General features: G+C 43.6%; 1 protein-coding gene across 1 annotated transcript in view; it reads left to right on the top strand.

Annotated features, from left to right (window-relative positions):
- Nucleotides 1–1,116: 1,116 nt before the first annotated feature.
- The window catches only part of LOC147463739 (Rhodanese/Cell cycle control phosphatase superfamily protein), a 40,918-nt gene continuing 27,585 nt past the window's right edge, over nucleotides 1,117–14,449 (top strand). The window contains exons 1-3 of the mRNA XM_086490565.1: nucleotides 1,117–1,430; nucleotides 1,559–1,636; nucleotides 1,734–1,841. Coding sequence (XP_086346691.1) covers nucleotides 1,269–1,430; nucleotides 1,559–1,636; nucleotides 1,734–1,841 — 348 coding nt within the window. The 5' untranslated portion in view covers nucleotides 1,117–1,268. The remainder of the gene's footprint in view (nucleotides 1,431–1,558; nucleotides 1,637–1,733; nucleotides 1,842–14,449) is intronic.

Here is a 14,449-nt window from a genome sequence, read left to right as displayed (position 1 = left end):
CATCTAAAAAGTAGTTAAACTGGTGGTTGATGCACAAGTGTATTAAAGAGCTATAAAAGCTTATATGAGAATCATAGGCATTTACCCACATTTTCTCTCCCTGTGAAGGGAAGGAGAAGTTGCTTCAATTGACGCACATGTAGCCGCGGCAACGCACGGGTCACATACTAGTCTTAATGGAAGTGCATGAGTTTTTGGAGGACTCCAATGATACTTTCACATCAGTGTGGCTATGAATCGTAATGCATGTTCAGCTCGCATAAGGGTTCGTGAGCTCGCAGATCGCTTGCCGACCAATGCATAATGCTCTTATAGGGATAGGTATGAGAATTTGACGATTGTATTGTACACCTTGCATGAGGGGCATCGTCATTTTGGTAGGAGCATTCGTTGTGTGGATCCATGGATTTGACGAGTACCAAATGCAACATCCCGAAGGTTATCATTTTGAAATTGCAACAATTTTGTTAGTTAAGATTTAGTGTCTTTCAAAAAACTTTTTCTTTAGAGATGAATATCAGGTTATTCTTACAAAGACTACTTACAATAATGAAAGTGGATTGTTGCTTTTCTTTTAGTCCCCCCCTCCCTCTCTCTCTCTCTCTCTCCCCTCCCCAAACGTGCAGTCTTTTAAATTTATGTTCTAAAGTTGTTATGTTCATTCAATTCTCTATGTACTTTCAGTTGTTGCACAAAGTCGATGTGATTTAGGTTGATGTCATAAAGCATCTAAAACTTTATTGCACATAATAAAACATTTAAGATACGGTTGTCACTACCTTGAATTGGATGCATGAAGAATACCGACACATGTTATCCCTTTTAAGAAAGGGAGAGGGGGGGTTACCCAAAATTGAATGATACTCCTTCTTGACCGCAACGCGTGGGTCACATAGTAGTTATCTGTTAAGCGGTCAAAAACGGAACTCTAAATGTCAAAAAGGAACAAACTTTGAAAAATCTGGAGCAATCCACCCAAAACGGACTCAAGGGTATTTTGGGAATTTCCACAAATTACAGGGGTAATTTTCGCTTCTTTTTTCCTCCCCCAATGTCCATGTCACGCCGGGTCGTCTGAACCCAGCCAAAGGCAAGTCGTAGGTGCCGCCTATGAAATGCAAGTGCCTACTTGATAGGATAAAGAGCACAGGAGAGGGAGGGCGAGAGGCGGGGACACAGAGAGAGAGAGAGAAGAGAAGGAGGAGAAGAAGTAGAAGAAGAGGAAAGAAGAGAAATTTTAACGTCCTAGAAACAGTCTCAATAGACAGATGGCGATGGCGCATTCTTTGGGAGTGTTATCAGCATCGGCTACAAGGCCTCACAACGCTTTGAGCCACAACACTCATTCGGAGTTGGCCTCTCTTAAGTTCTCCCCTCTCCTCTCTCTTTCCGCCAGGTCCCGCTCTTCCTGTAAACGGCCTTTCTGCTTGGTGAGTTCACTGCACCTGTGAGAGAGAGAGAGAGAGAGAGAGAGAGAGAGAGAGAGAGAGAGAGATTTTTATTGTTAGCCAGAAGGCCTGCTTACTCCTTTGGTGCATTTGTGTGTCCTTGCTCAAAGACCAAAACTGTGCGATCGCAAGATGAGGCAGAACAGATGAAGGAAATGGCTGCCGCCGAGAAACGTTGGCGTGCTCAAGTAAACTCTTACAAGGGCTTTCTGTTGATTTACAGAAGATCAAGTGATCAAGTCAAGTTGTTGGTTTGTGTATCACATGGATTGGATTGTGCATTAGGTACGGGAGGGAAAAATACAATCCATTTCACCAAAGCAAGCAGGCTATGCTGCACAACTCTCTGATTACCGTATTCTTGATGTGCGACCATCCACAGAGAGAAACAAGGTGAGGATAATTAAGTCCAAGCTGGCTTACACCATCATGCCTTGCATACATCTTTTACATATTCCAATAAAAGAATCTGCAAGAAGAGTATCCAGACACTCTGGGTTTGAACAACTACTATCTAAAGACTCATACCTTGCTTTATTAAAGGCAATATGTGTTGTGCCTTTGATGGGCTTTTGTACTTGATGAGTGTCTCAATAATTGCAGTTGGTGGGTGCCTAGTGGAGGTCAGTATCACCAAATAAGGGGTGCCCATTGAGTAAAAACCTAAGACTTGAGAGCGAGTGAAGAAAGTTTAAGTGTAATACTTTTGTAAGTGCTATCAGCTAGAGTTGACGGCTTAAAATGTGTTTAGAGAGTTTGCCTACTATGCATGCGTTATGTAATATGGATCTGGATTCATTTGAATCAGGAGGTTGCAAAGCTAGTTGATGGGCTATACATTATTTTCTAAAATAGCTATACACCAGGTTTGTATAGAAACCAGTAGAGCAATCAAAAGGCATCAGCAAACTGCCTGTTTTATGGTATTACACAATTTTTGTAGTTCAACTTGCACAATGCCAGCACTTTGACAGGGTATAGTTGAGTTTAAGAGTGTCTTTGATTCATCTAGGTATACATTTGATAGAGGGGGTCAATTGAGTGCTCAAGGATATCTAATAGATTACACATGGAAGTTGCAAGCTCTTTTACAGAGCACTAGCATCGGGATTATGAGGAGAGTGAACTAGGTACCTATCCAGTGTCCACAACTCCGGAGACGCTCTTGACCCAGGCAACTACTAGACCTTCATGATTGGCCCACATTCGCCAATTATGTCGAGCCGTGTTGGAGGCAGAGTTGAGTTCATACGCAGAGAGTGAGGGCCTATGAGTTACACTATAGGCCAGCTTAGCCGTGCCTTCACTCTACCATCAATCACTTCTTCACTCTGGGTTGCCTGATTCGGCAGGCAAAGGCGTGGAAGATGTGACTACACTGTTACTTTGTTGATTTTCGCAAAGCTGTTGACACAGTTTCATGTGATCGAGTCTTCTAAGGCTTGCGACACTTGGCGTGCCATTATAGATGATTTGGAGGATGTAACAATGTCAGACTTTGTAAGTTATTAATTTATTTACAAGAAAATAGTTATCTAATTAGTTGTGTGCACATTAGAATAGAACTAACAGTTCCAGGGCCTCAAGTGCGCCCAAATTTGGGCCATAGCACCTCAAGGAGGCCCTAGCAGAAAAAACCGCGAAGCCCTCGTGATTGGGAAATCGGGTCTTCAATAAGGGGTAGATAGTAGCCTTAGATTTCAAGCTCAGAAAATTACGTGCGTTAGTGCGAGCACAGGAATGAGATGGGGTCCTTAGAACAATAATTCTAAGGCTTGGATTACTTATGAAGCCTTAGGATAAGTCAGTTAAATTAATTTTAATTGTTTATGCCGGACCGAATGGTCGGACAAGTGCGAACAGGTAATGGCGGAGGGGTGCCCGTACGGCATTGTGATGGGGAGCAACTAATGTTTTCATAAATAGCATTTATGTGTGCAGTTGAGTTAAATTGCACATTTCATTAATATCCTAAGAACTTTTAAAGTGAAAAGTTGATTGGTTTTTAAGTTAAGTAAGTGTGCCACTTGGCACACTTACCAATGCAAAGTGACTCTCTCACTCTCTCTCACCCTCCCTCATCCTCTAGCGCCCCCTCTTCTTGCTGGCTTTATAAGAGTGCTTTCTCTTTCACTTGAGGCTATTGGTAGTGCACCTACCCCCCCAAAGTGAGCGTGCTCTATGCACCAGATGTCACAAAGTGATGACGTGGCGGACAGCAAAAACCCTAATTTCTGCCAGAAACCCTAAAATTCCTGCAAACCCTAATTTTTGCCAAAAACCCTAAATTCCGGAAATCGCGGAGGCGGATTATTAAAAAAAATAAAATATTTTTTTTTGGAAAATGATGAGCGACGCGAATTTTGCTTTTGCTTTTTTTTATTAAAAAAAAAAAGAGAAAAGACTCTCTAAGAGAGAGAGAGAACCGATGCTTTTGATTTTAAAAGCTTTTGGGGCTCTGCTTTTGGGCATCCCTTGTAACCTTTAAATTAGTGGTGAGGGCCTCACTTCTCAGGGCATCTGGACGCAGAGTCTGAGAGTGAAACCCTAACCGCTCTCTTGTACTTTGATGATTGATTAATACAAAAAGAAATACCGAAAGGGGCGCCAGTCTTTGGGGCCAATATCTCTAGGCACGGAACTCCGCCGGGCCAGTGCAAATCTATTGTGATCTGTGAATTGTTTTGAAGTGGTTATTTGGTGCTGTCGCGGTTGATTCTTGACTTGGAGTGTCCAAGTTTGTTACAGTGGTATCAGAGCACGGCCGATTTCTCTTCTACGGGAAATCCGATCCCCGAATTTTTTTTTCCGCGGCACCTATGGCTTCAGGCAATGATCAGTCGACTCCCTCTGCATCTGGAGATGCGGGCTGGGATCACAACGAAGATTCAGACAAAGAGTATGGCCCGCCTTGGCCTACTTAGGCGGAGCGGCGAGAGATAGAGCGTCGCCAGTTGATCGGCGATGCAACAAAGATGATGCTCAATTTTGCCAAGGACCCGAAGATGGCAAAATATATGAACCAGACCTCTTTGGAAGAGGTATAGATGAAGTGGCAGAGAACCACAACACCACTCCCGAAACCCGCTCTCAAGAAACCTTCTGCCTCCAAGAAAATATACGGAGCAGGAACTGGAGAACGTGGTTGATGCACGGATTGCTCAGCTTTTCGACGTGCAAAAGAAAGGCAAAAAGCACGGTAAAAAGCAGAACAAAGGTACTGACTTCCCGGGATATTTGGGTCGTCAGTCGACATTCGACAAAGCAAAGAAACGGAAGAAGCGTGTTCGATTTGAAGGAGTACCCAGTTCTTCTTCTTCTTCTTCTAACAGCTCTTCTAGCTCCTCGGATTAGAGCGAAGAAGACAGAAAAAAAGCTAAAAGTGAAGCAAGACACAAAGCTTCGGAAAGGGCAAGAAAAAGGCAAAGAAGGCTACATCTCGCCCAGAGATTGACAGTTCTACTGAGGACTCGTCTACTTACAGCTCAGACTCCGATGACGGAAAGTTTTATGCGAACAAGAAGAATTTTTTTTTTACAAAGCCAACCAGTATGACTTTCTCGAAGATAAAAGCAAGAAAGTCCGAGAGTTTAAGGAAGGTGGCCACTCGATCAAGTTTGATACTTTTCAGGATACTCAGATGCTTCGAAGGCTTTGTCTTTTATACAGCAGTTTGACATCGCTTTCGCGGGAGGACGCTATTCAGAGCACTCCAAGATTCGGAGAGCTGCCTCTTACTCTGAGGGGAATGCTCGTACTTGGTGATCCACGCTTCTATTAAGCAAGACTGTGCCAGTTACATGGCTGAAATTCAAGAGGCTTTTTATTTCTTCTTGGTTGACTCAAGAGTTTGAGCGAGATATACGAGCTGCTTGGAACCATCTCCGGATGACCAAGAGCGATACAGTGAATTCTTATTGTGAAAGATTCTGGAGCTCTTTTCTACCCGCCTCTTCATTCAAGAAGATCTCGTTCAGAGAACAGATTGAGCGGTTTACCTTGGGTCTACCTACAGAGATCCGAGATCACTGCTTGGAACAGAAGTCAGCTTCTATTCAGGAGTTGATGAGTCATGCGAAGCGGGGCTTTGCCATTCACTCTGGCAGTCTGACCTACCCCACAGATGAGGCCATGACACAACGAGCCGAACAGACTTCTGGGAATGAAAGTAGAATGAAAAAGAGCAACCCAGAGAAAAAAAAAGGATGCACGACCCAAGCTTACTCCTGAGAAGACAGCTCGCTTCATCAGAGAGGGGAAGTGCTTTGGATGCGGGAAACATGGACATATTTCCGCAAAGTGCCCTGATAAGGCACAGAAAGAACAGAATGATAAAGACGACGATAGGTCTGAGAGTTCGAGAGCAGCTGAGGAATGTGGCAGAAAAGGCAGATAGAAAAGCAGAACTGGTACCACATGGCGTGGGACTTGCACTGAATCAAATGAATGAAAGTACAAACTTTGCCGTTTTTTTTTGGGGCAAAGTGAAGGATCAAGAAGCTCTTTTGAAGGAGCCAAGGCCAACTTCTTTTCACTTGGAATTGGCGGCTCGATTTGGAACTGCGCCCGACAGACTGACGCCACTGGCGGAGGTAGTTCGACTGGCACCCGGATGGGATGTTGCCATTACACCGAGCATTGGCAAACTTCGTTTGCAATGACAGGGGTGTTCAGGGCACGTGAGTGACGTTCTATTCGGGATCCCTTGGTACCACAAGAACTACGCCGTGGTTGACTACCGGGCCGAGAAAGCGACTTTGATAAATGAAGGGCTTAGAGATTGTACTTGATGAACTTCAGTTTTCTTACTCATTCTTTTGGGAGAACTGAACAATGGATAAAGATTGAATATGTTTTGACCTGAAGAAAACAACGCCAATATTTTTTTTTCTCCACGCTCATGCCGATTGCTTTTGAGAGGGCCTGAAGATCATACCATTGATCTGATATCTGGAAGCACGCCACCGAATCGGCCACCTTATCGTGTGAGCCGAGTACAGAATGAAAAGATTATGAACTCAGTGAAAGACCTCTTGGAAAAGAGTCTTGTCCAGCCTAGTACTTCACCGTATTGCTCTCCAGTGTTGTTGGTTTTGAAGAAAGACGGATCTTGGAGAATGTGCATCGATTATAGCACTCTCAACGAAATCACCATCAAGAACAGATTTCCGATTCCTAGGATCGATGATATACTCGACAGGTTACAGGGATCCTCATGCTTTAGCAGGATTGACTTGAAGAGTGGATATCATCAGATCAGAATAGCACCGGGAGACGTCTACAAGACAGCTTTTCGGACGACTTTTGGGTTATTTGAGTTTTTGGTGATGCCTTTTGGCTTAACCAATGCTCCTGCGACATTTAACCGGATGATGGATAGGATTTTTCGAGAGTACAGGCTATTTGTTGGCACTTTCTTTGACGACATCATTGTTTTCTCCAAGAATGAGGCAGAACACAGAGATCATCTGCTTCAAGTCTTTCAGGCATTACGAGATCACACATTAGTGATTAATGCTAAGAAAAGTGAAATTTTTCCTACCAGAGATACATTTTTTGGGACACATTGTGTCAACAGCAAGAGTGCAAATGAACCCGGCCAAGATAGAGACTATCCGTGATTGGCCCAATTTGAGGAATGTCCATGAAGTTAGAAGCTTCTTGGGACTGTGTTCGTACTACAGGCGGTTCATACGAAAGTTTGTAGAGGTTGCTTCCCCTTTGCATACCTTGACACAGAAAGGAGTACCTTTTTCGTGGGGACCCACAGAGGTGACTGCCTTTCGGACATTGAAAGAGAAATTGACTACAGGACCAGATTTGACTTTGTCGGACTTGCAGAAGTCATTTGAAGTATTTTGTGATGCTTGTGGTTGTAGTCTGGGTGCGGTCTTGATGCAAGAAGGCCATGTCATAGCTTATGAGAGCCGTTTGTTCTCTAGGCCGGAGATGACAGCACAGATCTATGAGAAAGAGCTTTTGGCGGTTATCCATGCTCTTACTCAGTGGCGGCATTACCTACTCGGAGCGGATTTTACTGTCTTTACAGACCATCAGAGTTTGCGCTACTTCTTGTCACAGAAGCAGCTTTCGGAAAAACAGATGCGGTGGGCGAACATCTTGTCACAGTTCCACATCCAGATTGTCCATGTGCAGGGACAGAAGAATGTGGTCGCAGATGCTTTGTCTCGGAAACCGTTGGTTCTGGCTATTTCCGCGATACATCATAGGAGCTTCGAGGATATGGTCGATCAGTATGCCACAGATACAGGTTTTGCAGATATTTTCACACGGATACGGGATGGGGAGACAGTAGCTGGATACACCCTTCGGGAAGGCTACTTGATGAAAAAGACTATGTTGTGCGCTACACAGCCGTTGAGGGAAAAGGTTATGACTGATTGCCACTGTCCACCTTTTACGGGTCACCGCGGCATTGCTACCACCATGAAAGGGGTAGAGAGAGATTTCTTTTGGTGGAGACTGAAGAAGGATGTGGAAGAGTTTGTGCGCAGTTGCTTGGTATGCCAGAAGGTCAAGTTTGACAGGCATAAAGCATAGGGATTGTTACAGCCTTTACCCATACCCACCCGCCCCTGGGAAAGTATAGCGATGGATTTCATTTTTGATCTCCCGAGAACACAGAGTGGTCACGATGGTATCTGGACTGTTATTGACAGATTTAGCAAACAGGCTCATTTCATTCCAGTGAAGAAAACAGTCAAGCCGGATCACTTAGCGAGACTGTTTGTGGCCCAGATTTTCAGATTACATGGCATGCCTGAGACAATTGTCTCCGACAGAGACCCCAGATTTACGAGTTTGTTTTGGAAGGCAATTTGGGAGAACATTGGCACGCGGTTGCAGTTCTCGTCATCGTTCCACTTGCAGACTGACGGGCAATCTGAGATTGCCAATTCAGTGATTTTAGATTTATTGAAGTCTTATATCTCAGATCAGAAGACTCAATGGGAAAGATATTTACCTTTGGTGGAATTTGCCTACAATAACACGATACACTCGTCGACAGGGAAGGCGCCATTTGAGATTGTTGAAGGTGCTGCAAAGGTTCCACCCTTCCTGAGCACGAAAGATAAGATCTTTGAAGCGGATGAATATTCGCGAGATTTGGATACGACTTTTGCCAAGGTTCGTGAGACTTTACAGAAGTCTCAAGAACGACAGAAAAAGGCAGCGGATCGCCATCGTCGCGACTTGAAACTGAAGGAGGATGATTGGGTGCTCTTACTTTTGAGAAGGCACGCCTAAGAAAGAAGAAGGGAAAGGAGAGGCTTTTTCCAAAGCTTAGTATGTGATACTACGGACCTTTCCAGATTACTGACAAGATAAATGATGTCTCCTTCCGATTGAAACTGCCAGATACTTGGAGGATTCACAATGCATTGCATGTGAGTCTCTTGAACCCTGTTAAGGGTGATGTGCCTGATGATGGGGAGCCTGATGAGCAACCCAAAGTGGAAGAAAAAGAGGAGATCCTTGTTCCTGAACAGATTTTGGCACATAATGATACGAAGAAAGGTAAAGTCCGAAGGCGGTTCTTGGTTAAGTTCAAGAATTATCCTGCACTTGATGCGAAGTGGATGGAGGAGGAGGACCTAGCAGATACTCCTCAGATTGTGAAACTTTACCTCGATGCTTTTGGTTTAGCATAGTCTACTCCAAATGGAACCCAGAATTCAGCTTGGCCGAAGATCTGGTGCAGTCGGATGCACAAGAGGGGAGTTACTCCACTCCTTTGTCAACAGATGCCTCGATTTTGATACTAAAGTCACTGATGTCTCTTTGAGCTTCAGGGATACTGAGAGCTGACAGTATTCTGCTGGATGACTTTATGAAATGGAATTCCTGATTATGATACTGATTTGTTCTTGACTTCTTGTGAGTGCAGGAACTGATAGCCGAAATGACTGCAGCATTTTGGTCTGATTGATCTCGAATAGACATGGTTGCAATAGGGGTTAGTCAATCGGACATCGATGAGGTCCCGATTGGACCTAGATGTGATTGCTAGCTACATTGCCGATAAATCATGGTCTAAGATCTGAATGAATGTTGAATGTCATGTGATGTCCTGTGATGTCTGGTGATGTCCTGTGATGTCATGTGATGTGACTGTCGATTTTGTACATGTGCTAGATGTGTGTTCCTAGTACGTAGGTACTAACAGTCAGTGTCTGCTAAGACGGTTTATGGCTTTTGTCGGTTTTGCAGGCGTAATCGCGGTCGATTACAATGCTTTCAAGAGGGGGGTATGTCACAAAGTGATGACGTGGCGGACAGCAAAAACCCTAATTTCTGCCAGAAACCCTAAAATTCCTGCAAACCCTAATTTTTGCCAAAAACCCTAAATTCCGGAAATCGCGGAGGCGGATTATTAAAAAAAAAAAAATATTTTTTTTTGGAAAATGATGAGCGACGCGAATTTTGCTTTTGCTTTTTTTTATTAAAAAAAAAAAGAGAAAAGACTCTCTAAGAGAGAGAGAGAACCGATGCTTTTGATTTTAAAAGCTTTTGGGGCTCTGCTTTTGGGCATCCCTTGTAACCTTTAAATTAGTGGTGAGGGCCTCACTTCTCAGGGCATCTGGACGCAGAGTCTGAGAGTGAAACCCTAACCGCTCTCTTGTACTTTGATGATTGATTAATACAAAAAGAAATACCGAAAGGGGCGCCAGTCTTTGGGGCCAATATCTCTAGGCACGGAACTCCGCCGGGCCAGTGCAAATCTATTGTGATCTGTGAATTGTTTTGAAGTGGTTATTTGGTGCTGTCGCGGTTGATTCTTGACTTGGAGTGTCCAAGTTTGTTACACCAGAGCTCTCCATTGAAGCTTGAGAATCAGCCCTTGTGGTGTATATGGAGTTCTGGAGCTCCCATCACCTAGAACAAGGTTTCTCTTAATCATAGGTTGTTGTGGGGAAGATTCATCGCGAAAAGAAGAGGAAAACTCTCTTTCTCTCACACCTAGCTGCTGCAAATTCTCTGTTTTCAGCCCCTAATCACCTTGATCAGGGCTGTTTATAGCGGAGCACTCGTAGCTTTAACACAACCAGGCCGAAGCGGAGTGATCTTTTTCATTTTGAAAGTCTTCCCAAGAAATTAAATCATTTCACTCCACTCTTCTTATCCTACGCCTATGCAAGTTTTGGTGCGATTCCATTGCGAAGGCGGCCTCCGTTTCGGCGTAGGAGTGCGCACATGTAAGTATTTCAGGTTATGTGCAAAAAATTACAACAAGCATGTTTGTGAGCATTTTGCTTGTTTCTCTTTTGAGTTCGATGCATGAATGATTGCGCATGAAGGGCCACACATAGCGGAAGATAGACTCTCCATTGAGAGAGCTTCCGACAAGCTTTTTGGAAGATAGACTCTCCTGGTGAGAGCTTCCAACAAAGCTTGCAGAAGAGGGGAAGTCCTCTTACCAGAAAGAGAGTGGAAACGCTCTCTCAGTCAGAACTAAACAAAGAAAGAAATAGAGGACGGGCATTTGGCTCGCTTTTGAGCTTGTAAAGATTCTCCCTTGGTAATAAAGATAATCTCTTTATGGGGGGGGGGGGGAGAGGACCAACCCATCTTCTGGTCCCCAATGAAGTGTCAAGCTTGCTCTCTCTCTCTCTCTCTCTCTCTCTCTCTCTCTCTCTCTCCAATTCTCTCGAGTATTTGAAGTGCAATCAAAAGTCAGTTTACGCTTGCATATTTTTTGACAGTGGTATCAGAGCAAGGTCATCTCTCTCTTTCTTAAGGGATTGACAACTCTTGGTAGTCTGCAGAAATGGAAGGACGTGAGATAGAGTTCACTATCCTTCAACAACAGGTGGAAGAGTTGCAAAAAGCTCTCCCCCATCCAGAAGTCTAGAAGATTCTCCATACTCTTGAGAAAGGGAAGAAGAAAGTGCCGATGGGGTCGGGAGAAATCCCGTAGAACCCAAAGATGCAAGAACCAAAGAAAGATCCTTTAATTGGAATCTCCCGCATGCACGAGAGACAAAAGAAACCTCCAGAACGTCATGTGCGGTTTAATCCAAAAGTTCAAGAGCAGGATTCTCCTGATTCTCCGCTATTTTCTTTCATGAAGGATCTGGATGACATAGTCGCTCCAGAGGACATGTTCCTTGACGATCCTTTGTAGGAAGTGCTGTCGAAGGATAGAGCTATTGACTACAAGGAGTCGAAAGGCAAAGAAGGAGCATCATAAGAAGAAGCACCGCAAGCAGAAAACATTCAAGTTAGGTGACAAAGATGTAAAATTTGACACCTACAATGGACGGCGAGATAATGACAAAGCTTTGGCTTTCATCCGCCAATTTGAAGTTGCATTTGCAAAAGGTAACTTTAAGGAAAGGTCCAAGCTTCGTCATGTCAATATGCACCTGAAAGGCACCGCCAACAGTTGGTGGTTGATCCCGATTCTATCAAAACGCAAGCCTCAGGATTGGACTCCTTTTAAGGAGTTCTATGCACAATTCCTTCCTCTAAACTATGAGGAAGAAGTAAAGAAAGAGTGGGATCAACTCTCACAGTCAGAGAACGAAACTGTTCCACGCTATGTGGAGACGTTCTCTTGAAAGTCACCCCATTCAAGAAGATTGAAGATTCGGAGAAGATGCACAAGTTTGAAGCAGGATTGCATGAAGCCTTACAAAAGGCTATGAAGCTTTACCCTCGAGGTAACTTGAAGATACTTATGGAATCAGCTGGCATAGCTGATGGTATACATGACAAAGGTACTCCCGGGAAGATGGAGCAAAGCACCTATCATGCCAAGCAGAAGGCTCTTCATGAACAACCTACTTCGATGCAGAAGCAAAGCCAAATCAGCCCAAGAAAGGGAAATACCTCTCTCCTTTTGAATTGAGAAGCTACATCAACGAAGGAAGATACTTCAAGTGTGGACAAATTGGACATATGAAGGGTGATTGCCCTACCAAAACCCCGCAACCATCTTTTTCCAATGCAGTCTTAGATGTACAAGGGAAGACAACCAAGGATGGGAAAGAAAGATCTCTTCTCAAAGCATGGGGTAGCATCAACAATCAACGGGCCCTTTTCTTGTTTGATTCAGGTAGTACAGATAACTTCATCTCTACGAAGTGAGTCGAGGATCTCAATCTACAACCCAACCGCTTTGGATTTACTATTCAAGCATCCTCTGCTTTCAAAGGGCAAAACTCCAGTTCTACTCCAATCGTAAGGAAGCTGAATTTAAAGGTCGATAACTACAAAGATCAAGAGTCTTTCTTACTAGCTTCACTTGAAGGGTGTGATGTCATCTTGGGAATACCTTGGCACTACAAGATGCATCCCATTCTTGACTATGTCTAGAAAACTTTATCCTTTGATCATAAAGGAAAATAATATATTGTACTTGCAGATGCAGGTGATTGGCATATTCCCATCACCAATCACATTGCAATTAAGAAAGCAATGAAAAAGTGTGTTTCAGCGTGCTTAATTTTTGCAAGAGAGAGAGACGTGTCTTCTTCACAACTTTCTTCCTCTTTAGAGCAAAATAGAATTAAGTTACTAGAAAGTTTTGAAGACTGTTTTACAGAGGAACTTCCAAATGAACTTCCACCCTCTCGACTTGAGGATCATACAATCGATTTGATCCCCGGGAGCTCTCTTCCAAATCAACCCCCTTATCGAGTTAGCCTAATGCAGCAAGGGTGATAATCCTCGAGCAGGTAAATTAACTTTTGGAGAAGGGTCTAATAAGGCCTAGTACTTCCCCATATTGTTCACCTGTCTTGCTAGTACAGAAAAAGGATGGCACATTCCGCTTATGCATAGGTTATAGATCTCTAAACAAAATCATAGTCAAGAATTGATTTCCAATCTTTCGGATCGATGACATTCTTGATAAGTTACAAGGCGCAAGTGTCTTCAGTTGTATAGACTTGAAGAGAGGATACCATCAAATTGGCATTGCTCCTCAGGATGTGCATAAGACTTCAACAACCTTTCGGTTGTATGAATTCTTAGTGATGCCTTTTGGACTCATTAATGCACCAGCCACATCCAACAAAATGATGGATAGAATCTTCCACTCATATAGACTCGAGGACGTCCTAATCTTCTCAAAGACGGAAGAAGAGCACTACAAGCATCTCGCATTAGTGTTTGAAGAATTACGCAAACACAAATTATTTGTGAATGCTAAGAAGAGCGAGTTCTTTCCAAAAGAAATTTACTACTTGGGTCATATAGTATCTCACAACCAGGTGAGAATGGGCCCTGATAAGATTCAAGCAGTTGTAGAATGGCCTATACCAACTACAATACATGACGTACGAAGTTTTCTCGGCCTCTGTTCCTATTATCGGCGTTTCATCCGAGCCTTTGTCGCCATAGCGGGTCCTCTCCATGATTTGGCGAAGAAGCGGATTCCATTCCATTGGGGACCTGGACAAAAACAAGCTTTTGAAAAGCTTAAATATCTACTCAGCCACCATGGACCTGTTCTCACCGTCCCTGACCTTCGCAAACCTTTCGAGGTGTATTGCGATGCATCTGAAGATTGTGTAAGAGCAGTTTTGAACCAAGAGGGTCATGCCATAGCCTACAAAAGTCGACTCCTTAAAGATGCAGAGTTGCATGCTTCCATTCATGAGAAAGAGCTAATGGCAGTAATTCATGCTCTTTCCATTTGGAAACATTATCTGTTAGGAGTTGATTTTATAATCAAGCTATATCTTTAGAGTCTTCGCTACTTTCTCACACAGAGAAAGTTATCAGAAAAGCAGATGAGATGGGCCAACTTTCTTTCAATGTTCCATTTTCAGATTTTACACACTTTTGGAACAAAGAATGCGGTTGCAGATGCCCTCTCCAGGCGTCCAAAGATCAATGCAATGACATCTATTTTTCATAAGGAACTGGAATCTCTCAGTGAGATGTATCCTTAAGATCCAGACTTCGCTACAATTTGGGCAGATCTTCAAGCTGGTCATTCAAGATCACCTTATTCCATTAGGGATAATATA

This window comes from Adiantum capillus-veneris, chromosome 2, assembly GCF_014529385.1.
Source record: "Adiantum capillus-veneris isolate H3 chromosome 2, ASM1452938v2, whole genome shotgun sequence".
In the NCBI taxonomy this organism is placed as follows: Eukaryota; Viridiplantae; Streptophyta; class Polypodiopsida; order Polypodiales; family Pteridaceae; genus Adiantum; species Adiantum capillus-veneris.
Note: the sequence above shows the minus strand (reverse complement) of the source record. Positions and strands in the feature narration are given on the sequence as shown.